The sequence below is a fragment of the Pempheris klunzingeri genome, chromosome 8, assembly GCF_042242105.1.
Source record: "Pempheris klunzingeri isolate RE-2024b chromosome 8, fPemKlu1.hap1, whole genome shotgun sequence".
NCBI classification, from domain to species: domain Eukaryota; kingdom Metazoa; phylum Chordata; class Actinopteri; order Acropomatiformes; family Pempheridae; genus Pempheris; species Pempheris klunzingeri.
In genome coordinates this window covers 24,737,827-24,757,208 of record NC_092019.1, presented here as the reverse complement: position 1 = coordinate 24,757,208, position 19,382 = coordinate 24,737,827, and the positions used below count along the sequence as shown (strand labels likewise).

Genomic DNA, 19,382 nt, shown 5'->3' with positions numbered 1-19,382 from the left:
GTTACCCGACAGAAGCATAGGAATTGGAGCAGTCTGGTGAGTTACGGTCCCCAGTCTGTGGCCATCCAGAGCTCTGGCAGGCACCGGATGGAGAAGTGGCACCTGCTCGAGCCCCAGCTGTTGCACAAGCTCCTAGTCCATACAGCTGGCGTCAGCTCCAGAGTCTATAAGGGTGGCCAGTGTGTGTGGGCCGTCAGTCAGGAGAAGCCGGGCTTGGACTAGCAGTGTCTGGCGGGAAGGCTGGGTTGAAGTTGGGCTCACCAGTATCTCCCCGATTACTGGTGAGCCTTGGCTTTTACTGGACAGCTTGAGACAAAATGGCCGGCCTGACCACAGTACATACAAAGACCGGCTCGGCGCCGACGATCCCGTTCTTCCTGGGTGAGGGAGGTACGGCCCAGCTGCATAGGCTCAGGATCCTCCCTTGGAGACCCCAACATGAAAAAGGTGCTGGACAGGGCCCCACGTGAGTGAACAGATGGAGCACGATGGATGGGGATCGGTTGCCTCTCCCGTCGGCGGGCTTGGACTCGGAGATCGATCAGGGTCGCAAGTTCAATCACCTCATCAAGAGTTCCTGGGATGTCATGTGAAACTAACTCATCCTTCACGTAGTCAGCCAGTCCATGAAGAAAAGCATCACAGAGGGCGGCAGAATTCCAACTACTCTGGCTGGCCTTGGTGCAGAAATCAATAGCGTAGTCAGTCACTGTGCCGTTCCCCTGTCGCATGCTCATCAGTCCCCTTGCTGTCTCTGCTGCACATGCTCCTAACCCAAACACTTTTCGCAGCTCCTCAGCAAAAGACTGGAATGATGCACAGGCAGGAGACCGTCTCTCCCACTCTGCAGTTCCCCACAACCGTGCTCTGCCTGTCAGGTGGTTGATGACAAATGCCACCTTAGCCGCCTCTGTGGCAAAAGTGCGAGGTTGAAGGGAAAACAACAGGGAACAGTTTGTGATGAATGGCCCACAAGTCTCTGGATCTCCATTGTAGCGCTCTGGGATTCCCACCTGCGGTTCAGGCGCGTCCCTGGTCAACAAAGGAGCAGGTGGAGCTGGAGGAGAAGGTGGCGGAGCAGTCTGCTGGGAAAGGAGTGTGGTCAGCTGCTGGAGCTGGGAGGCTAGTGTGGCTAACGCCTGCCCATTAGCCGCAGCAACCTGCCTGGTTTCAGCAACAGCAGCTGACAACAGCGCTTCATGCTTCTGAAGGACGCCTTCCACTGCCTCCAGCCGATCCAATGCAGATGGGTTGTGTGCTGGGTCCATTTCTGGCCAGATTGTACTGTAACGGGGAGTTTGCAGGACCCAATAGCAGCACAGTCAATGGAAGAGCAGATGATAATCTGCTGGCTGGGTAGATGGGAGGCAACTGGACCAGAGAGGGACAGGCTAGACTCGTAGTTAAATCCGGAACCGGGGTCAGCAACAGGCAGGCAGACAGCGAAGCAAACAAACCCAAATGGAGCAAACAGGCGGAGAATCGGTGACAGGCAGGAGGTCAGGTAGTCAGCAGGCAGACAGAAGACAGGAAGGACACAGGCGTAGCTCGTGGTCAGGAACAGAAGGCTGAGGTAATTACCAGGGCAGAGACGAGGAGCAGTAGTCAGGGGCAAACAGGGTCGAAACCAGGAAATCAGTCCAAAGAGAAGTGCTGGAAGGTCTGGCATGGAGCAAAGACAATCTGGCACTGAGTGAGTCTACTGCTGAGCCTAAATAGGCAGGTGAGTGCAATTGACTGCAGCTGTGGAACCAGGTGAGGGTGATTGCCACTGATAGGGAGGCGTGGCCAGGTGAGTAGGTCAGAGAGTGTGGAAAAATACCAGGAGCAGCAGACCAGTACAGCAGATTGTGAGACAGACACTGTATCACGCTCAATGCGAGCTTTAGCCTGATCCATGCCCATTAAAAACAGGACAGGACGGGCGAAAAAAACGTAAGGGAAGGTTAAGTAAGAGTGTGTGATTCTGTCCAGAATGCTAAACTACATAATTAGAGCGAAACATCCTATCTGAGGAGTTGTTACTCATTTAGACCAGCTCTGAGATCAGATATCATAATGTTCTGCAAAGCCAACAGACCTGGGACTGAAATGTTGTAGATTTACATTTTAGGCATTTTGCCAGTGATTTTATGAGCGTAAACATTACAGGCAAGCAGTAGAACCTGATGTAGATGTTTGAACGGCAAAAAAAAAAAAAAAAAGAAGTAAATTCATAAATAGAAATAAAATAGAACAATGACAGAAATAAAATCAGGTCAAAATAATGTCTGTATAAGCCTGGTTAGTGTTTGTGTGTTCAAACACAATCCCTGGACTGAAAAATACACCCACATCTGCACTATTGACTCCAGTACTTAAAGTGCACACACTGATACGTATAAACACACACACACACACACACACACACACACAGTCGTCTATCACCAGAACCATCACCCGCCACCGCAGACGAACTGACGGATCGATGGCTGGACGTTAGTCACCGTTTCACCAGGAAGAAGGCCCCACTTCTGCCCTGATAAGAATCGGTTACATCCTTCGAAAATAAATAAATAAACAAATAAATAACATCCAGTGTGGCTCTTATTGGATTAAAGGGAGAGGGGAAGGGCAAGACAAGCCACCATGAGGTATGGCCCGGCAAATTGGAGCTAACAGTCAGGCCAGAGAGTCCATTTTGGGGCATAATTTACACAGTGAGGAGCATGAGCTGAATCTAATGTCATTTCCATCAATTTTGCATTTTGGCCCTTTTTTCCTTCCCTCGGGCTTTTAGCGGTCATTTGAATCGTCTGGCGGAGGACAGCCGGGGAGCATTACGATGTCGGAGACGACATTTAGCACAGCAGCAGAGTGAGAGGTGGTTCTTTATGGCGTGGTGACTGGCTGCACAACGGCACTGTGCATCCATTGCTGCACCGTCTTGCAAATGGCTAACAATATGCTAATAGGGTAAGAGCACAGAATCGCCCCAGACAAACCACTTAATGGATGTTTTATCTGCAGGTCAAGAGTCGCATCAGCCGCAATCTCTCCCGACAAGACGTGCCAAGTCAAATTTAGCGATAAAGCGCTTTTAACAAACAGGCCACAGAGTGCTTCTGGGAGGACGAAGGACACGAACGCACAGAGGAGTTTGTGGTGAAATGTGAAACCTGTTGGCAAACAATGGAAAGATGCTCGAGAGGAAATGCGCCTTGAGGGCAAAGTTGCCTGAGGCCGAGCAGAGACGACAGCACTTCCTGTCTGAGCTCAAACTCATTCCACTTCCTGCCCACAAGACAGCTGGATTTCAGCTCAACAACAAAAGGTTCCTAAGACCAAACGTAGTCTGACAATAAGGCTGCTGCTGTGCTTTTTTTTTTTTTTAAATACTCCAGATATTTCATGAGGTGACCTAAAATCAGTAATGAAACAGAACTGAGCACTGTGCTGTGTTTTACAACTCTGTGGTACTCTGCTTCAGCGTTTCTGTGTGGTGCCACTTCATACATTTCAGAGGGTGATGGAGAACATTTTATAACGCTGCATTTATCTGACATCCATAGTAACTTTGCAAAAATCAACTTTGACAAACAAAACGTAAGCTCCAGTTTATAAAAGATGGTCTGTAACGATGACGTAACTGCGTAGGAGCTATTTTCCGTTTTTTCACACCTGTCTTTGTATGCAGACGAACTTAAGGAGGTCGATGCCATCAACTTCTCATCATGCCCCCAAGCCTCCATTAAATGTGGTTTGTTCTGCTCGTGGAACATTTTTGGTCTATTTCATGAGGAAATAAAGCAATGGGTCCGATTTGTACATATCATTGGGTTTGAAATGACTGATAGGTACAAAAAGATTTGGAACTGGTCCAGCACCTCAACCAGCAGCCACAAATTGGACTGCAATGGCTGCAACATGTCCCAAAATAACCCAAACAAATGATGCTGCAGCCATCACAGCCGGTTTGAAGGCTGCCAGCTGAGGCGATCTATTGGAGACTTTAAGAATACTTCTAATACTAATCTGAAAACATCTTCTACCGCTATATAAATGATTAAACTCCTACTCAGCAGGAAAACTGTACGGCTTCAAACTCTGAATTCTCAGGAAAATGTCAAATGTGACTCTGGCTAATGCAAAAATGCTGGGTTGTTTTTATACGGACACAGTTACAACATGTCTTGTATGTCTTTCTGTCGGTGTCAGACGCTGCCAAGCAAGTCCACCTGAAGTCACATTTTCTTTTGCAGATTTTCTGGAAATTTGGTTAAAATTCGCTCCACATTTAACAGCATGCAACAGCCGTCGAACGTGTCTTTGGCGTTTTCGGATCTGCACTTTATTTCCTCTGAGGTTGACCAGTAAATGCGTGATGAGCAGGAATCAGCCGGTGATACTGACACTCTGATGTATGGGCCAGGTTCCTGCCTGGACAGAAGCTTTTACTGCACATGCTCAGTCAGCGTCCTTCTACTGAAAGCAGGTGTGACAGTGCATCACCGTCCGTCCTTACAGGTGTCACACACTCTATCTCTCATCCCCATCTTTTCTCTGTTTACCTAATAAAGCCAGTCTATCTCCGTGGCATGTGTCCAGCCCACTGCTGCCTCTCCTCAGACAACCAGGCCTGATAGCAGGGAAACAGGAGTGAGCCGGCTGCATAACAAGGACTTATTATGATGATGAAATGTCCTACAAGACCCCAAACACCCTCTTAAAGAAATCTCTCCCTCCGATAAGGGGAGTCTAACCCCCCGGAGCTGCGGGGAGAGAGGGTGGGGGGTGGGGGGGGATCCTAACCTGATTGGATCGGCGGCTCAGAGGGGGCGAGCCTAACGAAATCAAATGGCCGTCAAGCCGCTGTCATGCATAATTAATTGGGCCTTCTACGACCAACTACACAAAAATCCATGGTCATTTGATTAGGGGGGTTTTGGAGGACTCTGAAGTGCATCGCTGTCTGAGCTGCTTCCCTCCTCTCCTCTCCTCTCCTCTCTATCTGAGAGGATAGTGTCAGAGAGCCTGCACGTGTTCAACTCCAACATCCAACAGGGACAGAATTCAAAATGTCATTAACCTTCCTTTAAAACCGAAGTGTTTGAGCTGTTCCATGAAGTCGTGCTCCCAAAGTGTGGAGCCTTTGTTTAGCTGGAGGTCACTGCAGCCTGCAGATCAAGACACCAAGCAGGTTCTCAGCGGGAGAAGCCGAGCTGCCCCTGAGCAAGGCACTGGAGCCGTATGATGCTCGCAGCCCCGGGAGGCTAAATGCTGACATGATAGTGGGGCTTCAAGAGATGAGTGACAGTGGGGCGGGTGCAGGGGAATAACCTCACACATGTGCTCTGACTGGCTGGAACAGTACAGCTGGGGGCCTGTTTTTATGACTTCATAGTCTTTCAGACATTTATCGTTCTGAGTTTCATACACAGTTTCCTGGAATTCAGACATATTGATTCTCGTCTCGTGGTTAGCACTGTTGCCTCACAGCAAGAAGGTTCCAGGTTCGAATCCCGGTTTGAACCCGGGGTGTTTCTGTGTGGAGTTTGCATGTTCTCCCCATGCTAGTGTGGGTTCTCTCCAGGTACTCCGGCTTCCTCCCACAATCCAAAAAAGACATGCACATTAGGTTCATTGGTAACTCTAAACTGCCCGTAGGTGTGAGAGTGAGTGGTTGTCTGTCTGTCTGTCTGTATGTGGGATTGGCTGGCGACCAGTCCAGGGTGTACCCTGCCTCTCGCCCAAAGTCAGCTGGGATAGGCTCCAGCTCCCCCCGCGACCCTGACGGATAAGCGGTATAGAAAATGGATGGATGGATGATTCTCGTCTCTAATATCTCTTCTTAAAACAGACCTTCATCAGATGTTAGTCAGATTTTTATTTAATTTTACCTGAACTGTTTTTTTCTTTTCCCTTGATTTATCTAAATATAGTCCCGTTTGCTTTTTCTTACAATTTGCACAAATTGTGTTAATTATTAGTGTTTGTTGCCTTATGTGAAGCATTGTGTGGCTTTTTGTACAATACAAATACAAAGAAAGGACATTATCAATATTATTATTTGCCATGAAACATTTGAAGACACCACAAAGTCACACTGTCACTGACTGAATGTTGGGAATAAGAAAAAATGCTAAAATGCAACAAAAGAAAATGGAAAGAATTTTACAAAGAATTTAAGATGTATGTACAAGCAGAAGTAAATTGTGAACTAAAACAGTTATGATCAAAGTTTATAAGAAGTCCTCTATAAGTAAGCTCAAACTTCTTAGAAAAAGGCACTTTACCATCTGTGTGTGAATAGCGCCGCCTGCAGGACATCAGGGGAGCGACAGAATAAGGAAGGGAGTGAACCACGGCAGGAGTCAAACTGCAGCAAGATTTTTATTCAAAAAGAGCATATATTCAGGAAAGATGCATATACTTACATGTGTGAATAGATGATGTTCAGATACACAAAGTGGGAAAACAATGTGCTTCAGTAGCTGCAATGTCAATATGCACATCGTTGTGCATACATGAAAATGTCTTTGGGGATGTCGGTTTTCATGATTTGTTGAGGACACACATCTCCCCGCATTTTAGGGAGATTCCTGATTTTTTTTTTTTCCTTTTTTATAGTCAGGGTCACACCCCTCGTTGTAAAGTTTCAAAAGCATGACTTTATCTCTGCTTAAAATGGAAGACAGCTCCCTCCGGGGTCTCTCACCATCGCCGCGTCTCCACAAATTCACAAATTCGATGAGAAAATAAGAAAAAAGAAAAAAAAAAGACTTTCACTGCTCACGTACTTACTCCATTAACACAGACGGATATTTACTTTCCAAATGTTCATTTATTCTCTCGCCTGCCTGCAGAGCTCACGCTGCATCCGCTCTTTAGCCTCGTAGGAGCCTGTTTTAAACATCGGTCCGCTTGTCGAATGAGGTCTGTGTCTGAGGATGGTTTCAGGTAAATGGGGTATTTAGGACACTAATGATGAAGGTGGGGATTGTGGTACCTCTGTAGAGCGGTACCTGATGGCAGGAGGAGGAGGGGTAATGGAGAGGTAGGGCCGGGGGCCGGGGCCTGCCTAGTTGCCCGGCTGGGGCCGTCCCTCTGGGATGAGCGAGGTGAAGAAGGTGCTGATGAAGGACCACGCAGTGGTGAGGAAGCTCGGCTCAGGTAGAGCAGCAGCGGCCTGGGCCTGGTCCTCATGGCCTGCACCCCCTTCCTCACTGCTGTCGTCATCCTCCACCCCCTCATCCATCAGACGCTCCTGGGACACAGATGGGAGGAGACGGTCAGGAGACAGAAAATAATGAAGACGCTTGAAGCTGGATATCTCTAAAATTTGACTTTAATAGAATCTGCAGGCAGTGTCCCAGAGAACATGTGATTTATTTCTGGTACAGTTCCACATCCAGGTATGAATCCAATTATATTCTAATCTAGTATTTTTCTAGAATCTGAAAGCAAATATGCCTGAGACAAAAAAACGTAGCTTTGAAAACTAAAATGAATTTCTGCAGTCATTCAGAGTTCTTAATAAGCTCCATCCTTTGACTGTTGGACGGCAGGATCGTAGAGGACAACTGGAGCATAATAACTGACGTAGGAAAAGAAATGTGTTCAGGTAGAGTCTAAGTATCTAAGTCTATGCTCACAAATGTTATCTGGTCATTTGTCGCCCCTTGTCAGTCTTGGAAAAAAAGTCTTTACTATGTATCTGAATTCAAGAGCGCGGTCTTTTGATTGGATTTCACATTCAGACTTTGCGATGCTTTCCCCAAAACCCCGTCCTCACCTCAAACAGGCCCTGCTTACCTGCTGTCCCTCTGCTCAGACTGAATGTTTGAACTCAAATATATTGTTGCTTGCACGGATTTCCCGCACTCCAACTCCAGCCCTCCTCTTTGCACTCAGGCTGCTACTGCATGCTCCAAAAATGTTTGCTCCAGCCCGCCCCCCCACCAATTTAAAATCATGCAGGTGACCTACTTTGAACTCAAAACCTAGTTTGTATCTGTCCTGACTATCTGGTCTACAGCGCCCACTGCAGTGTCACAGAGTGATGGTGCAGCACATGGCTCAAGCACCTGCATGGTCATTCTCCGACTCACCATTTCCTGTATGTCCTGGTGTCTGTCCGCCTCGTCCTGAGGAGCCCTGGCCCTTTCTCCTCCTCCAAGGATCTGCTGCTCCGGCCTGAAGGGGAACCAACCAGCCTGATGCCTGGGGGGCAAAACAAAAACACAAGCATACTGCTAGACTTGGGTTTAAAGCTTTTGCCTACTATGACTTAGGCTATGAACACACATTCAGCAATCTGCAGTGATTGAAAGACATTCAAATGTAAAAATGTGCATCTTTAAAATAACTGACTCACAGGTAGACAAGCAACATGGCGCCGACCACCATGACGAAGCGGCTAAAGGAGGAATAGAAATAAACGATGCTGAGCAGGACGCCGGCCCGAGACACTGTGTATAACCAGTCCAGCCAGTCCCGGTTCAGCTCATCCTCATTTAGCAGTGCCCCGCCCTGCGCATTCAGCTGGATGTTGGGGTTGGCCGGCTGGTTCTCCGCTCTAGGGTTGGGGTCCGGGTTGGGGCCCAGCGGGGGCTGCACGGCTTCGTTAGGCTGCGCCGGTTGATGGGGTGAGGAGGAGGGCGAGGAAGGAGGGGGGGTGCTAGGAGGCTGAGAGGCAGCTACTGCTGCTTGACTGATGAGGAGGAGAAAAGACAGAGACAGAAGCAGATAGAAGGTACAAAGTCATATGGAAACATTCAAATGACAAAAGATGGTAAAAGAAAAGGCTGAAAGCCTGAATACTGTCCCCTTTACAGGACTACACCTCACTGGCTGTGTGGGAACAATGACTTTATACTGTGTTTATTTCATTATGAAGGTATTAATGTTAACTAAATGATTCTCAAAACTAAAATGTAATCTTTACAAGTTGCTATAATTAGTCAATTCTATGTCGTCTAGCATGTACCACTGGTACTATGAGGTCCTGGCTATCATCTGGTAGCAGTTAGACACTTTTCTTTCACTTACTATTGCATGTAGTAGTGGCGTGCGTACATCTGCTGCCACCACAGCATCTGCATGGGCATGTACATGGGGTGGGGGGGCATGTTGGCAGGGAGGCCGCCTTGCAAAGGGACCTGGGCTCCATCTGGCCTGTGGATCAATGTTGTGTTTGCTATTAAATGTCTTTACACTGTGAGCAGACATGCAGTGGAATGACAACAACATGCTCTGTCTTTCACTCGGAGATGGAAACATTCTTTTTCTGAATATTTGTACATCTTCTGTACATCTAACAGGTCGTTATTAGTAAACCACACCTCAGACATATCCTACAGCTCTGTACACTGATCATAATAAGCTTCTTGAAAGGTTTTGTACATTTTAAGACATATACTGTGAGATGTCTGTAGACTTTGGAAGAAAATATCCTGTTCCTGAAAAAATATTCCATCCACAAATCTTTTCGAAGAAGACTGAAGCTTTTTCAAATTCAAATAATGGTAAGCTTATCTCAGGTAGAGGCAGACCTTTGTGCTTCAACGTCAGAATAAACTGTGCTGAGCTCACCCCCTTTGACTCGTTCTGAAGAAAACAATGAAAATGGTCCATATATCACTTTCACTGTGGTCAGAGACTTGCTTACCACTGAGGGACACCAGCGGCCGTCTGAGGGTTGTACTGGGGGAAGCCGCCACGATACCTCAGGCCATCATAGCTTCCTGGGACAGAAGAGGAGGAGGAAGAGGCTGGCTGGCTGTCCTGATTGGGTGTGGTGGCAGGGGAGGCGGCGCCGGCGCTGTCTGAACTCTGGGTGACGAGATGTAAAAGATGCTTAACGATTGAGCACATCGCTGCATTTCTAATGAATCAATACAAAGACAGCTGAATGTTTTATTAAAACAGTGTGTTCAGGCTGAAGCCGAAGCAGATTTTAGAGGCTGCATAAAAAGGTCATGAATGGACTTCCTGTAGGCGGTGCAACCTGAGGCAAAGAAACATTGGCATGAGTTGAAACAGCTTTTATCCCAAAGCTTCTGGATAGTTTTCTGGTTGTTTTGAGTTCAGCCAAGAATCTGAGCTGTCACACACACAGTCAATGCTTACAGCTGACTAGGTCCAACGATCCAACTTGATCTATTCTGATACCAGAATCAGTATCAGAATACGCAGAGTAGTGATACAATGTGCTGTCTTTCTCTCATTGGTGCCGTTTCTACGTGACGTCGCATGGAGTCAGGAACAGTTGTGGAACTAAAACCTGACAAACGTGACTGAAGGAATGTAGCTGATAGCAGAGTGAATGAATTTTATAATGACACTGACAAGCAAGGTGTAATTAATGTGGATCAGTCACATCATGTCCAAACCTGATCCAGTTAAGAAGGTCAGTATGAGCCTCAATACCAATCCGGTGAATTTTGCAATACTGTGATGAAAAAATGTCGCTGCAGCTGTGGGACTGTGAAATCTATGAAATCTGTAAAATCATTACCCACCCACACGCACGGAATGGAAATTTTAAAACGCAAGTTTTACCAGGAAGTTCTGTCAGTGCACCACACTGACAGAACTTCCTGGTAAAACTTGTCTACCAGCTGTAGCCTGCTAGTCAGCCTAGCCTGGTTAGTTACGGTGAAAATGGGCAACGATTAGCGTTGAACTGTCTGCTGACATGGTTCACCTGAAGAAACACTTGTTGCCTGTTTGTTATTTGCCACGGCATCATCCCATGTGCCTTCATGTGTGCATTGCAGATTGTTCTGGCTGAAAACAGCTGCAGCTGGGCCTTTGATATGGAGATAAATATCCTATTGTGGGTTTTTTTATCATGGTAATATGGTGCCATGGGTTTTTACTATCGTTACATCCCTAAAATCAGGTGTCTGGTGCATTCATACAGCTAATATCTGAATCTTTGTTTTAACGACCGTTTGTGGTGAATTAACACTCCATCAGTCATAACTGGGTGAATAAAGTCACGTCAGGTTTTATCTGAACACACCTTAACATCCTGACTCCTAGTTTGTCATCTTTAGGTTTTAGCTGTGAACATTAGCTGCTAAAGCACTAAATCCAACAAGTGGAAGTCATTATGGTTCACCTGCTCCTATAAACGTTTGACTAAGCAGAAACTTGTCATTTCAGTGTGTGTTTTCAGCCTTTGTGTGTCCTGGAACGAGCCTCAACTCCAAACAACAGAGCGCTCACACACATTGTTTGAGGATGTCATGAAAATGGTGTGTGTTGGCCTACTCACGCTGGAGTCAGTAGAAGAGTTGGCCGTGGATGGGCTTCGAGGCATGGGCGAGGCTGGGGGGCTGTGAGAGGTACACACTAGATGCATCATGTGGTATTCATCCTGCTGTGGGTCGGCAGGGTCAGGACACGAGCCGAGGACGTGGGAGGAAGAGGGAGGACGAAGAGGAGGTGGAGGCAGCAACACAGGGCAGAGACACAAAACCAGAAAGAAAGAGAAAGAGAAAGAGAGAGAGAGAGAAAGAGAAAGAGAAAGAGAGAGAGAGAGAAAGAGAGAGAGAGGATTAGTGTGGAAAGGGCCAGAATTCACACACAATGCTCACCCTTTGTTGGTAAAACACATCAGATCAGCTATTGTTTCCCAGGCAGCACACACAGAGATGTGTGAACAGGCAGCGTGTGCTCAAACACACCACGACAATAAGGGTATACTGTGTTGGCTTACTGTAAAATGTTTTTTTAGAGATGAATTGATGACATAATATAAATAACTTAACAACCGTTAGTATTTTAACGTAATTATTCTAGATTTGTTGGTCCTAGCATGTTTGATGTCAAACATAGGGTTTTGGGCTGATGACAAAACAAGACATCTGAAGACATCAGCTTGGACTGTGGGAAGTTATACCAAACTTACTTTCTGGAATTAATCTACAGATTATCTAATAATAAAATATACATAAAACAAAATAGCTAATCGCTTGTTACAGCCCTAAATTCTTTATGGGTCTTTTTAACATAGTAAACTGTGAACTGGCAGTGGGAGGTTCATAACAGCCCTGTTACTTTGACAGCACTGCTAGTAACGTTGTGCTGTTTGCTATGAAAAAGAAGGACACTGGCGATCAAAGCCACCCTGAGCGGAAAATCATGGCGCCATACATGTGTCCAAATATGGTCTTTATACATTCAGTAAATACAAGTCTTTTGGCGATGGGGACACATATATTGGGTTTGGGGTGGGGTGCCCATGCATAAACCAGCACTACAGTAGCTCTTACCTTTCTGAGCACATCTCTGAGCTGTAGGTGGTCTTGAAGGAGCCTTCCTGAGTACACCAGCCGCTGGTCTTTGGACAGCTACAACACAAACAGCGCACAGGCAGTGTGAAGCAGGGTGAATGGGTTTTCTTTTATTTATTAAACACACTAACAGCAACAGGTCACTGGTTGGCTCAGCTCTCTCAGCGCCTGACTGTTTTCTGTTTACAGTGAAACCAGATAAGGTGTCGTTGCCTCTCGACAAATGGATTGTACAAATACTTTTCACATACAGATTTGACTTGAGATTGTCCTCAGAAATAAACTGCGACATTGGGTGGAACTGATACTGCAAAGGGCCCGAGAGCAAGCCGAACCCTCAGGGCTAAAATTAACCTCAAACATCAACATTACAAGTGTTTCCAAAGTCAAAAAGCATTTTATTAAGTGACTCTAAGTGCTCTGGGAAAATGGAAGCATCTACAATTCCATGAAAACAGGGTGAACTCCATGCGGGCAAACAACAAAAAGGATCGCGTGATGATCATAAGCACCAGAACAGCTACAGGTGGACCTGAGGCTGTTCCTCCACAGCTACGTCAAAGGGCAAGAATGAATCGTTGAACCTCACTGACAAAAAACTGTTTCAGGATATACTCTCATCTACCTCTGTGTCATGACCTGCCCTCTGTAATCCTGCACAGGGATGCACAGCAGATACATCAGCCTTTTAAACAAACAAACATGTTCTGGTAGGTTCCAGTGTTTTAGTTTCCAGCTGTGAGAGAGATGGCTAAAACCTCATTGTTGTGTGGGATGTTATAAATGTGCTCAGGCACATTATGGATTTGTTGTCACATAAAGGCAAATCCAGTGTGTACAGGCTGACTTCTCCTCAGTTAAGGACCTTCATGTCATTTTAAGAATGGACCATGGGGGAAAACGTGACAACTGAATTACAATAACAGAAACTCAAAGGTAACGAAGGTCACCCCCTCATTGTGACTGACAATAACTTGAACTGCCAGCGACGACAACAACTGTTGTAGTTATGTGTGCTTTGCTTTCTATTTTATAAGAGTGTTTTCTTTCTCCTTTCGCAGCATGACCTGATCGTTTTCGGGGCATTTTCTACATGTGTTTAGCGAGGGAGAGGAAATGTTAGAGACACATCTGTCTCAGCTCTCACTGACATGTCCCTGTTACTGCAAAGTAGTCAAAACACATCTGAATGAGCCCTTGTGTGCTGGGTATTCAACAGAACAGCATAGAACGGGTGGGCATTAGTTGTTTCTGCATTAAGTTTACTCTAAAAACATAAAAATAGTCAGTTAAACCCCAGGTGAAATTCCAGTCCGCTAACACAAACCCCATTTTAAGCACGTTGCCCAGGTTACACAGCTTTGCTCTTTATGGCTGTGGCCTGTTTTATATTAGGAATGGGCCATGATGTTATATTCAAATATCTATCTATCTATCTATCTATCTATCTATCTATCTATCTATCTATCTATCTATATATATATACACACACACACACACACACATATATATATATATATATATATATATATATATATATATATATGAATAAACATAAAATGAATGCTGCAGGGGAATGCACTTCCAGTTTCTGATATAATGTCACTGGTGTTTATTTTGGTGTACATCATAGCATCCTTATAATCTTTTAGGAATCCATTCAGTGTATTTAAATCCAACCAGACAATACGCAAAGTCAAATGTAAGCAACGAAGAAAGCCATGACACGTGAGAGCGGCGACTTACCGGCCTACTGGGGTACACATTGGAGATGTGACTCTTCAGCCTCTCCACGGTCCAGTTGAGAAAGCAGTTAATGGTCTGGTCTTCATACTTCTGGTTGGGGGCCTTAATGACCAGGGTTACAGGACTATCAAGTACACCAGAGTCCATGGCTCATATCATTGGGAGAGTAGGCTCTGAAGACTCTGAGCTCAGGGGATCTTAGTGTCACCACTCAGGACTCACCTGAGGAGAAAGTTCTCTCAAAATCTCTCCATTCTGGGCCCAGTACTACACCTAAACCAGTCCCTGCTGTGGGTGGGGGGTGTGTGGTTCCCCCTCTATAACATCTTCCACATCTGTAGATCTGTTGGTGGTTTCCAACTATACAGCTGGGGATTCTTCTTGGTGACAATTATTGGATTTCTGGTGAAAAAAGGAGAAGAGTATGTTTCTATTTGCTGGGAAGGAAGATCCATCACATTACATCATATTATGTATAGCTGTGTGGCTATTACTATTACTCGGCTATTAATAATCTCACAGTTTGTTGCTGCTATCCAGTGTTTTTAACACACCGATACCCTTTAAGTGTCTCTATGCCTTTTGAATGCAAACTGCAGCCTTCATAATGACCATAAAGAATGAATCATGAATCATCACCTCTCTAAAACTGCTTATATTCTTCTTGAAGGAAGAACTTTTTACAAGGTTGTAAGTGTGCCTCATAAACTCTGAACTGAGTATTAACTGAAACTATAGCTTGAGTAAAAGTTGTTGTAGATCTATGTGAGATGGGAGATATTTGTATAGTAAAGCTTCAGTATGTAGTACTAGAAGGTTTATTCTGCATTAAGCTACCAAATCTAAAAGGACAAGCAGGTGATATTCTGTAAGTCTGTGTCCTGTTATTTTCCACCTTGTCTGAGGACTGTGTGTTCTCACTGAAGACATGAAAGTGGGTCAAGAGTAAAGATCTGAATTCTTAAAGAGGTTAATGTCCGTTAACGAATGATTCTCAAACAGGAGTAATTCATGTATTTGCTGGTTCAGGCGTTGTTATGGTGCTCTGTTAAAGTTTCACTCAGCACTACAGCCTGAGTCAATGATGGGCTTTAAGTAGTAGCTGGACAATAATGGTACAGTGAGTCAGACAGGATATTACAACTTAAGACTACAGTCAATTCATTATTGGTATTAGTATTAGAGCAGTAGGAGAAAAGTATAGAACACATACAAGTTATCCAAAGTGAGGGCTGCTCAGGTGGGGGTCACTATCAGTTCATACTTCCTGACACCTGCCATGTCTGCGCCATCTTTACAGTAAGCTGTCACAACAACCAAGTGTAAATCAGCCCCTGTCAGGCTACGTGGCCCCGGGGATTCATTTGTTAGTGGTTGTATCAGTACAGACGAACAAACGCAGTCGCGAAACGCGCCTCAGTGAGCACCGCAGTGTGTTCATACTGTGACCCTTGTCTGGAGCCACGGAAACACGGCTAGCTCGTTAGCTAGCGCTAGCTTCGCCGTGGCTGGACAGGAAGTGTGCGAGCCCCGCAAACCGTGACAGCCCGTCCAACCCTCTGCCTCCGTGGGCAGCAGACGTGTTACCGCCTCAGACAGCCGCCCTCTCCTACCTGTTCACTCTAGAGGTACCGTCGTCCCCTCGGCCCAGCTCGGCTCGTCGGCTGCCTTGTTGTTGTAATGTCGGGCGTGAGACCGGAAGCAGCGTCAGCGTCATCCTCCTCCTCCTCCTCCTCCTCGCAACAGCTGATCGGGCAGGAAAAACACTGATAAGAAAGAATACTTTTACCTTCACTTACAGTAACACTGAAATCACTGTTATCCAAAACCAAAGCGAGTTAGGAGACACCGAGAGCAGCGCTGACAGTGATGATTAGATGTAGTGGTGCTGATCCAGGACACCTTCAGCCACAGCTGACATCACAGATGGGAGACACTGTAACCCTCTCATGGGGATTTGTTTTAACACTTATCAGAATGTGTAACCCTCTGTGTGTGTGTGTGTGTGTGTGTGTGTGTGTTTTATACTGTATATATGGTGAGTTTAGAATATTCTGCACTAATTCTTTGCAGGCCTTTTACACACACTCCCGTTGATGGGGATACTTCTTTTCTGCATTTGCTTGATTGTGTTTTGCTGGTGTTGCCCAGTGTATAAATGTGTTACATAAATAAAGCTTGACTTGACTATAGGGCCCCGAGGTTTTCTTTACAGTTATTCAACATTTTTGTGTCTACACAGTAGATTAGATTAATCTATTGAGGTAATAAAATGCAGTTTAGTATCTAACTAAGGTGCAAAAATACAGTTGAAGTGAAGGAACAAGAAATGCTAGTAGTAAGACACTATATACAGGTTAAAGAGCTGATATGAACACATAGAATACACTATGGATAAGAGGTGCACAGTATAGACAGTGAATAGGATTACACTATAGGTAAGATGTGTAGGACAGAAGTATAAAGATGAACACACTATCAGAGACCCTACACACACATAAAGGGTCACAGTCGTACAATAATGCAATAAAATGTTACAGTAATCAAAATGTGTGACCCGTTCTGTATCTGTGGGGTGACTCTTTTTTCTTTATAGTTATTACAATGTGTGACCATAAATCTAAATACCTTTCTGTTAACGCATATAATTAATAATTATACAAACACATGCAGCAATGATAGTGCCAACAGACAGACCTTTATATTACCTGGACTTATTTCTGTTACTGGCAAAGACAAAAAGAAATGTATTTTTATTGTAAAGGAAAGTAGGTGCTGCAACTAACCATGTCCACCACAACTTTTTTTTTTTTTTGTCTGACAAACCCAAAGATATTCAACACGCAATGAAAAAAAAAATCATTGGTAAAAGTTGAGACGCTAAAACCAGTAACTATGACTTTCACATGAGAAGACTCGGCCAGGGGTACCAGGGGTAAATAGGTGTGTGAAATGAATTTAGGTGAGCTCCCACTCCTGTAATCCTCTCTGTTCTTAGCACTGTCACTTTCAGTTCACACAACCACACCCATCAATCAAATATGTGTCGGAGATGTGGCGACAGAACAGGAAAGAAAAGCCTGAGCCTTTTTCAAAGTTTTTATTTTCCAGAAGTGGTTTCACAAGCATTCATCATTGCACACAGGTGAAGATAGGATGAGTAGCGTGTGTATCACCTTCCAGCCACGTGCTCAGTTCTCTGAGGTTTTTTTTGCTTCTAGTTACAGTTTCAGTTTGCGCAGAACCTCCTTGGTCAGCTGTTTACTGTAGCGGTTGATCTTCCAGTGTCCAGGCATCCAGCCCAGCAGAAAGCGGTGAAAATCTGTCCAGGCGAATGCAAACATCTCCCTCCACTCTTTCTCTAAGGCGGCAAAGTCCACATCTTTTTTCACAGACAGCCTTAATTCTGTAAAATAGTAGTCCAGCAGACCTGGTACCTTCTTTTCACACTCCCTCTCCTCCATGCAGCTTCCTAAAAAATACACAACATCTTTCATCCCACAGCCTCCACCAACATACTGAAAGTCCACAGCTGCCACGTCCTGTCCACTCTGGGAAAAGCAGAAGTTGGCTAATTTGGCATCCCCGTGAACGATGGTCTTGAAGCGACATTCGCTGAGCACCTTGTCAATGTGGCCGGCTGCCGCTTTGACCTCGGCGTCGCCCATGGCCTCCAACTCGTCTGGCCGGGTCTCCAGATGCCAATAGGTGCCGACAGGCCACAGGCCCTCCGGGGCCACGCTCAGGAAGAGAGCATGGAAGTGGGCAAGCCAGCTGAGACAAGCCTTTATTTCTCTGTCCTTCACGCTGGTCCTGCAAAGGAAAACACATAACCTCATTCATCGCGCCGGAAGATGTCTCACTCATCTCCATACCGTGAGAGACCTGGAAAACATCCGTAAATCTTGAAATTGACAAACATACAGTATACGTACAGTAGGATGTTGGATGTTACACCAATTTAGAGTTTGAGCCCCAAGCTTATGTACTGTAGCTGCCACTGAGGACACTGACGGCATGTCCTCAGTATTGTTTTGTAAAATTGGGGAGTTTTATCAACCCAAGTGAGAGTTTACATGCTGTAATTACACACATTTCACACATGGAACTATTCATGAAAACGTCTATTTGCTTTTTGGTGGTTTGTTAAAAATGTTACAGGTGGATGGGGATGCACTGGGAGAATTTGGACCCTGGGTGTTTCTAAAATGTTCACTATGGCCCTGCTGTTCACAGACTGTTTCACTTTTTTCTGCACCTAAAAGATGTTTGACTGTATCACCTCGATGGAATTATAGACTGCATCTAGACATTCATGCGTTTCAGTTTGTTCAGACCTTCTCTGATCATAACCAGCCACATCCAGATCCTCCAGCACGATCAGCATCTCGTCTCCATGGGAACAGGCAGCCAGGCAGGCGGGGATCCGACAGCTCTGATTGGTGGAATAGTTCTGGTACCAGTGCGTCTCCACCTGGTAGGATCTCACTTTACGCCTGTGGGAGCGGTCTGTGTTCCAGCCTCCAGGGTGCTCGGCCTCCTCAGGAAACTTGACATGTTTGGCGACCACAGAGGGCCGGTCACAGCCCTCCAGGTGCAGCCTGACTATCTCCCCATAACCGCTCCACAGGGTCTGGATCTTTATTCCCACGCGCAGAGAGGAAGCAGCACACGCCTGCAGGACGAGATCCTGGTACTCCTGCTTCATTTCCAGTCAGAGCTGAGCCAGAGGAAAGAGGAAGCACACAGTGTGTGTTTCAACAGGAGAGAGCAACAGTCAGTTCAGCTCTACACACATGTGGCACTATTATTACTATTATAATATTATTATGACCAAGCTAGTGCATCCAGACAGCAAAAACAGCCTGCCTCTTCCTCACACACACACACTCAGAGGATGACAGGTTAAATTCTAGCCAGAATAATGTACAGATTGTCAGTACTGTACTGTACAGTAACTGTAAGCACAACAGCTGCCTCAAATATCCCCAAAAAGTGAAAAAGCGTGAAATACAAATGCTCAACTTTACCCTCAGCTTCATGGCAAATGCGTCTGAATGGTCAGACACCAGCACAGATATACACACAGGAAGAATTCTCTTCAGCCTTCTATGTGCTGTTTAAAGGCACAGGACATGAAATAAAACAAGCCAAATGATCACCGCTGCCACCTGCTGGGCTGGAGGGCAGCGACAGATTGGCTCTCTGACCTCTTTTTATTTGTATTTTCATAATAATGATAACTGTGACGGTAGTAGTTGTAGTTAATATTTTGTATCGCACACATCTGTGCCAGCTGTGCATCTGTTGAAGGAGGGAAGGGGCGACAGTGACACCGTGTGAGGTGGAAGG

General features: G+C 45.6%; 2 protein-coding genes across 2 annotated transcripts; both read right to left on the bottom strand.

Moving 5' to 3' along the window:
- Positions 1–6,363: 6,363 nt before the first annotated feature.
- herpud2 (HERPUD family member 2) lies at positions 6,364–15,724 on the bottom strand. Its single transcript, XM_070835930.1, has 9 exons — positions 15,644–15,724; positions 14,031–14,432; positions 12,264–12,341; positions 11,264–11,368; positions 9,650–9,813; positions 9,031–9,156; positions 8,357–8,692; positions 8,091–8,202; positions 6,364–7,246 (listed from the first exon to the last, which is right to left on the bottom strand). Exons 2-9 carry the CDS (start codon positions 14,175–14,177, stop codon positions 7,061–7,063), a joined length of 1,254 nt encoding a protein of 417 aa, XP_070692031.1. The 5' UTR covers positions 14,178–14,432; positions 15,644–15,724; the 3' UTR covers positions 6,364–7,060.
- A 1,405-nt stretch (positions 15,725–17,129) lies between these two features.
- On the bottom strand, positions 17,130–19,108 carry pkdc (protein kinase-like domain containing). The gene is made up of 3 exons (XM_070835882.1): positions 19,061–19,108; positions 18,368–18,750; positions 17,130–17,843 (listed from the first exon to the last, which is right to left on the bottom strand). Exons 2-3 carry the CDS (start codon positions 18,736–18,738, stop codon positions 17,252–17,254), a joined length of 963 nt encoding a protein of 320 aa, XP_070691983.1. The 5' UTR covers positions 18,739–18,750; positions 19,061–19,108; the 3' UTR covers positions 17,130–17,251.
- Between the last annotated feature and the right edge of the window lie 274 nt (positions 19,109–19,382).

Coding starts and splice junctions, on each gene's coding strand:
- pkdc (XM_070835882.1), bottom strand. CDS start 18,738: ATGAAGCAGGAGTACCAGGATCTCGTCCTGCAGGCGTGTGCTGCTTCC. Junction 17,844..18,367: donor GCTGGTTATGATCAGAGAAG/GTCTGAACAAAC, acceptor TTTCCTTTGCAG/GACCAGCGTGAAGGACAGAG.
- herpud2 (XM_070835930.1), bottom strand. CDS start 14,177: ATGGACTCTGGTGTACTTGATAGTCCTGTAACCCTGGTCATTAAGGCC. Junction 11,369..12,263: donor TCAGAGATGTGCTCAGAAAG/GTAAGAGCTACT, acceptor GCCGACCCACAG/CAGGATGAATACCACATGAT. Junction 9,157..9,649: donor GCCGCTGGTGTCCCTCAGTG/GTAAGCAAGTCT, acceptor ATTGATCCACAG/GCCAGATGGAGCCCAGGTCC.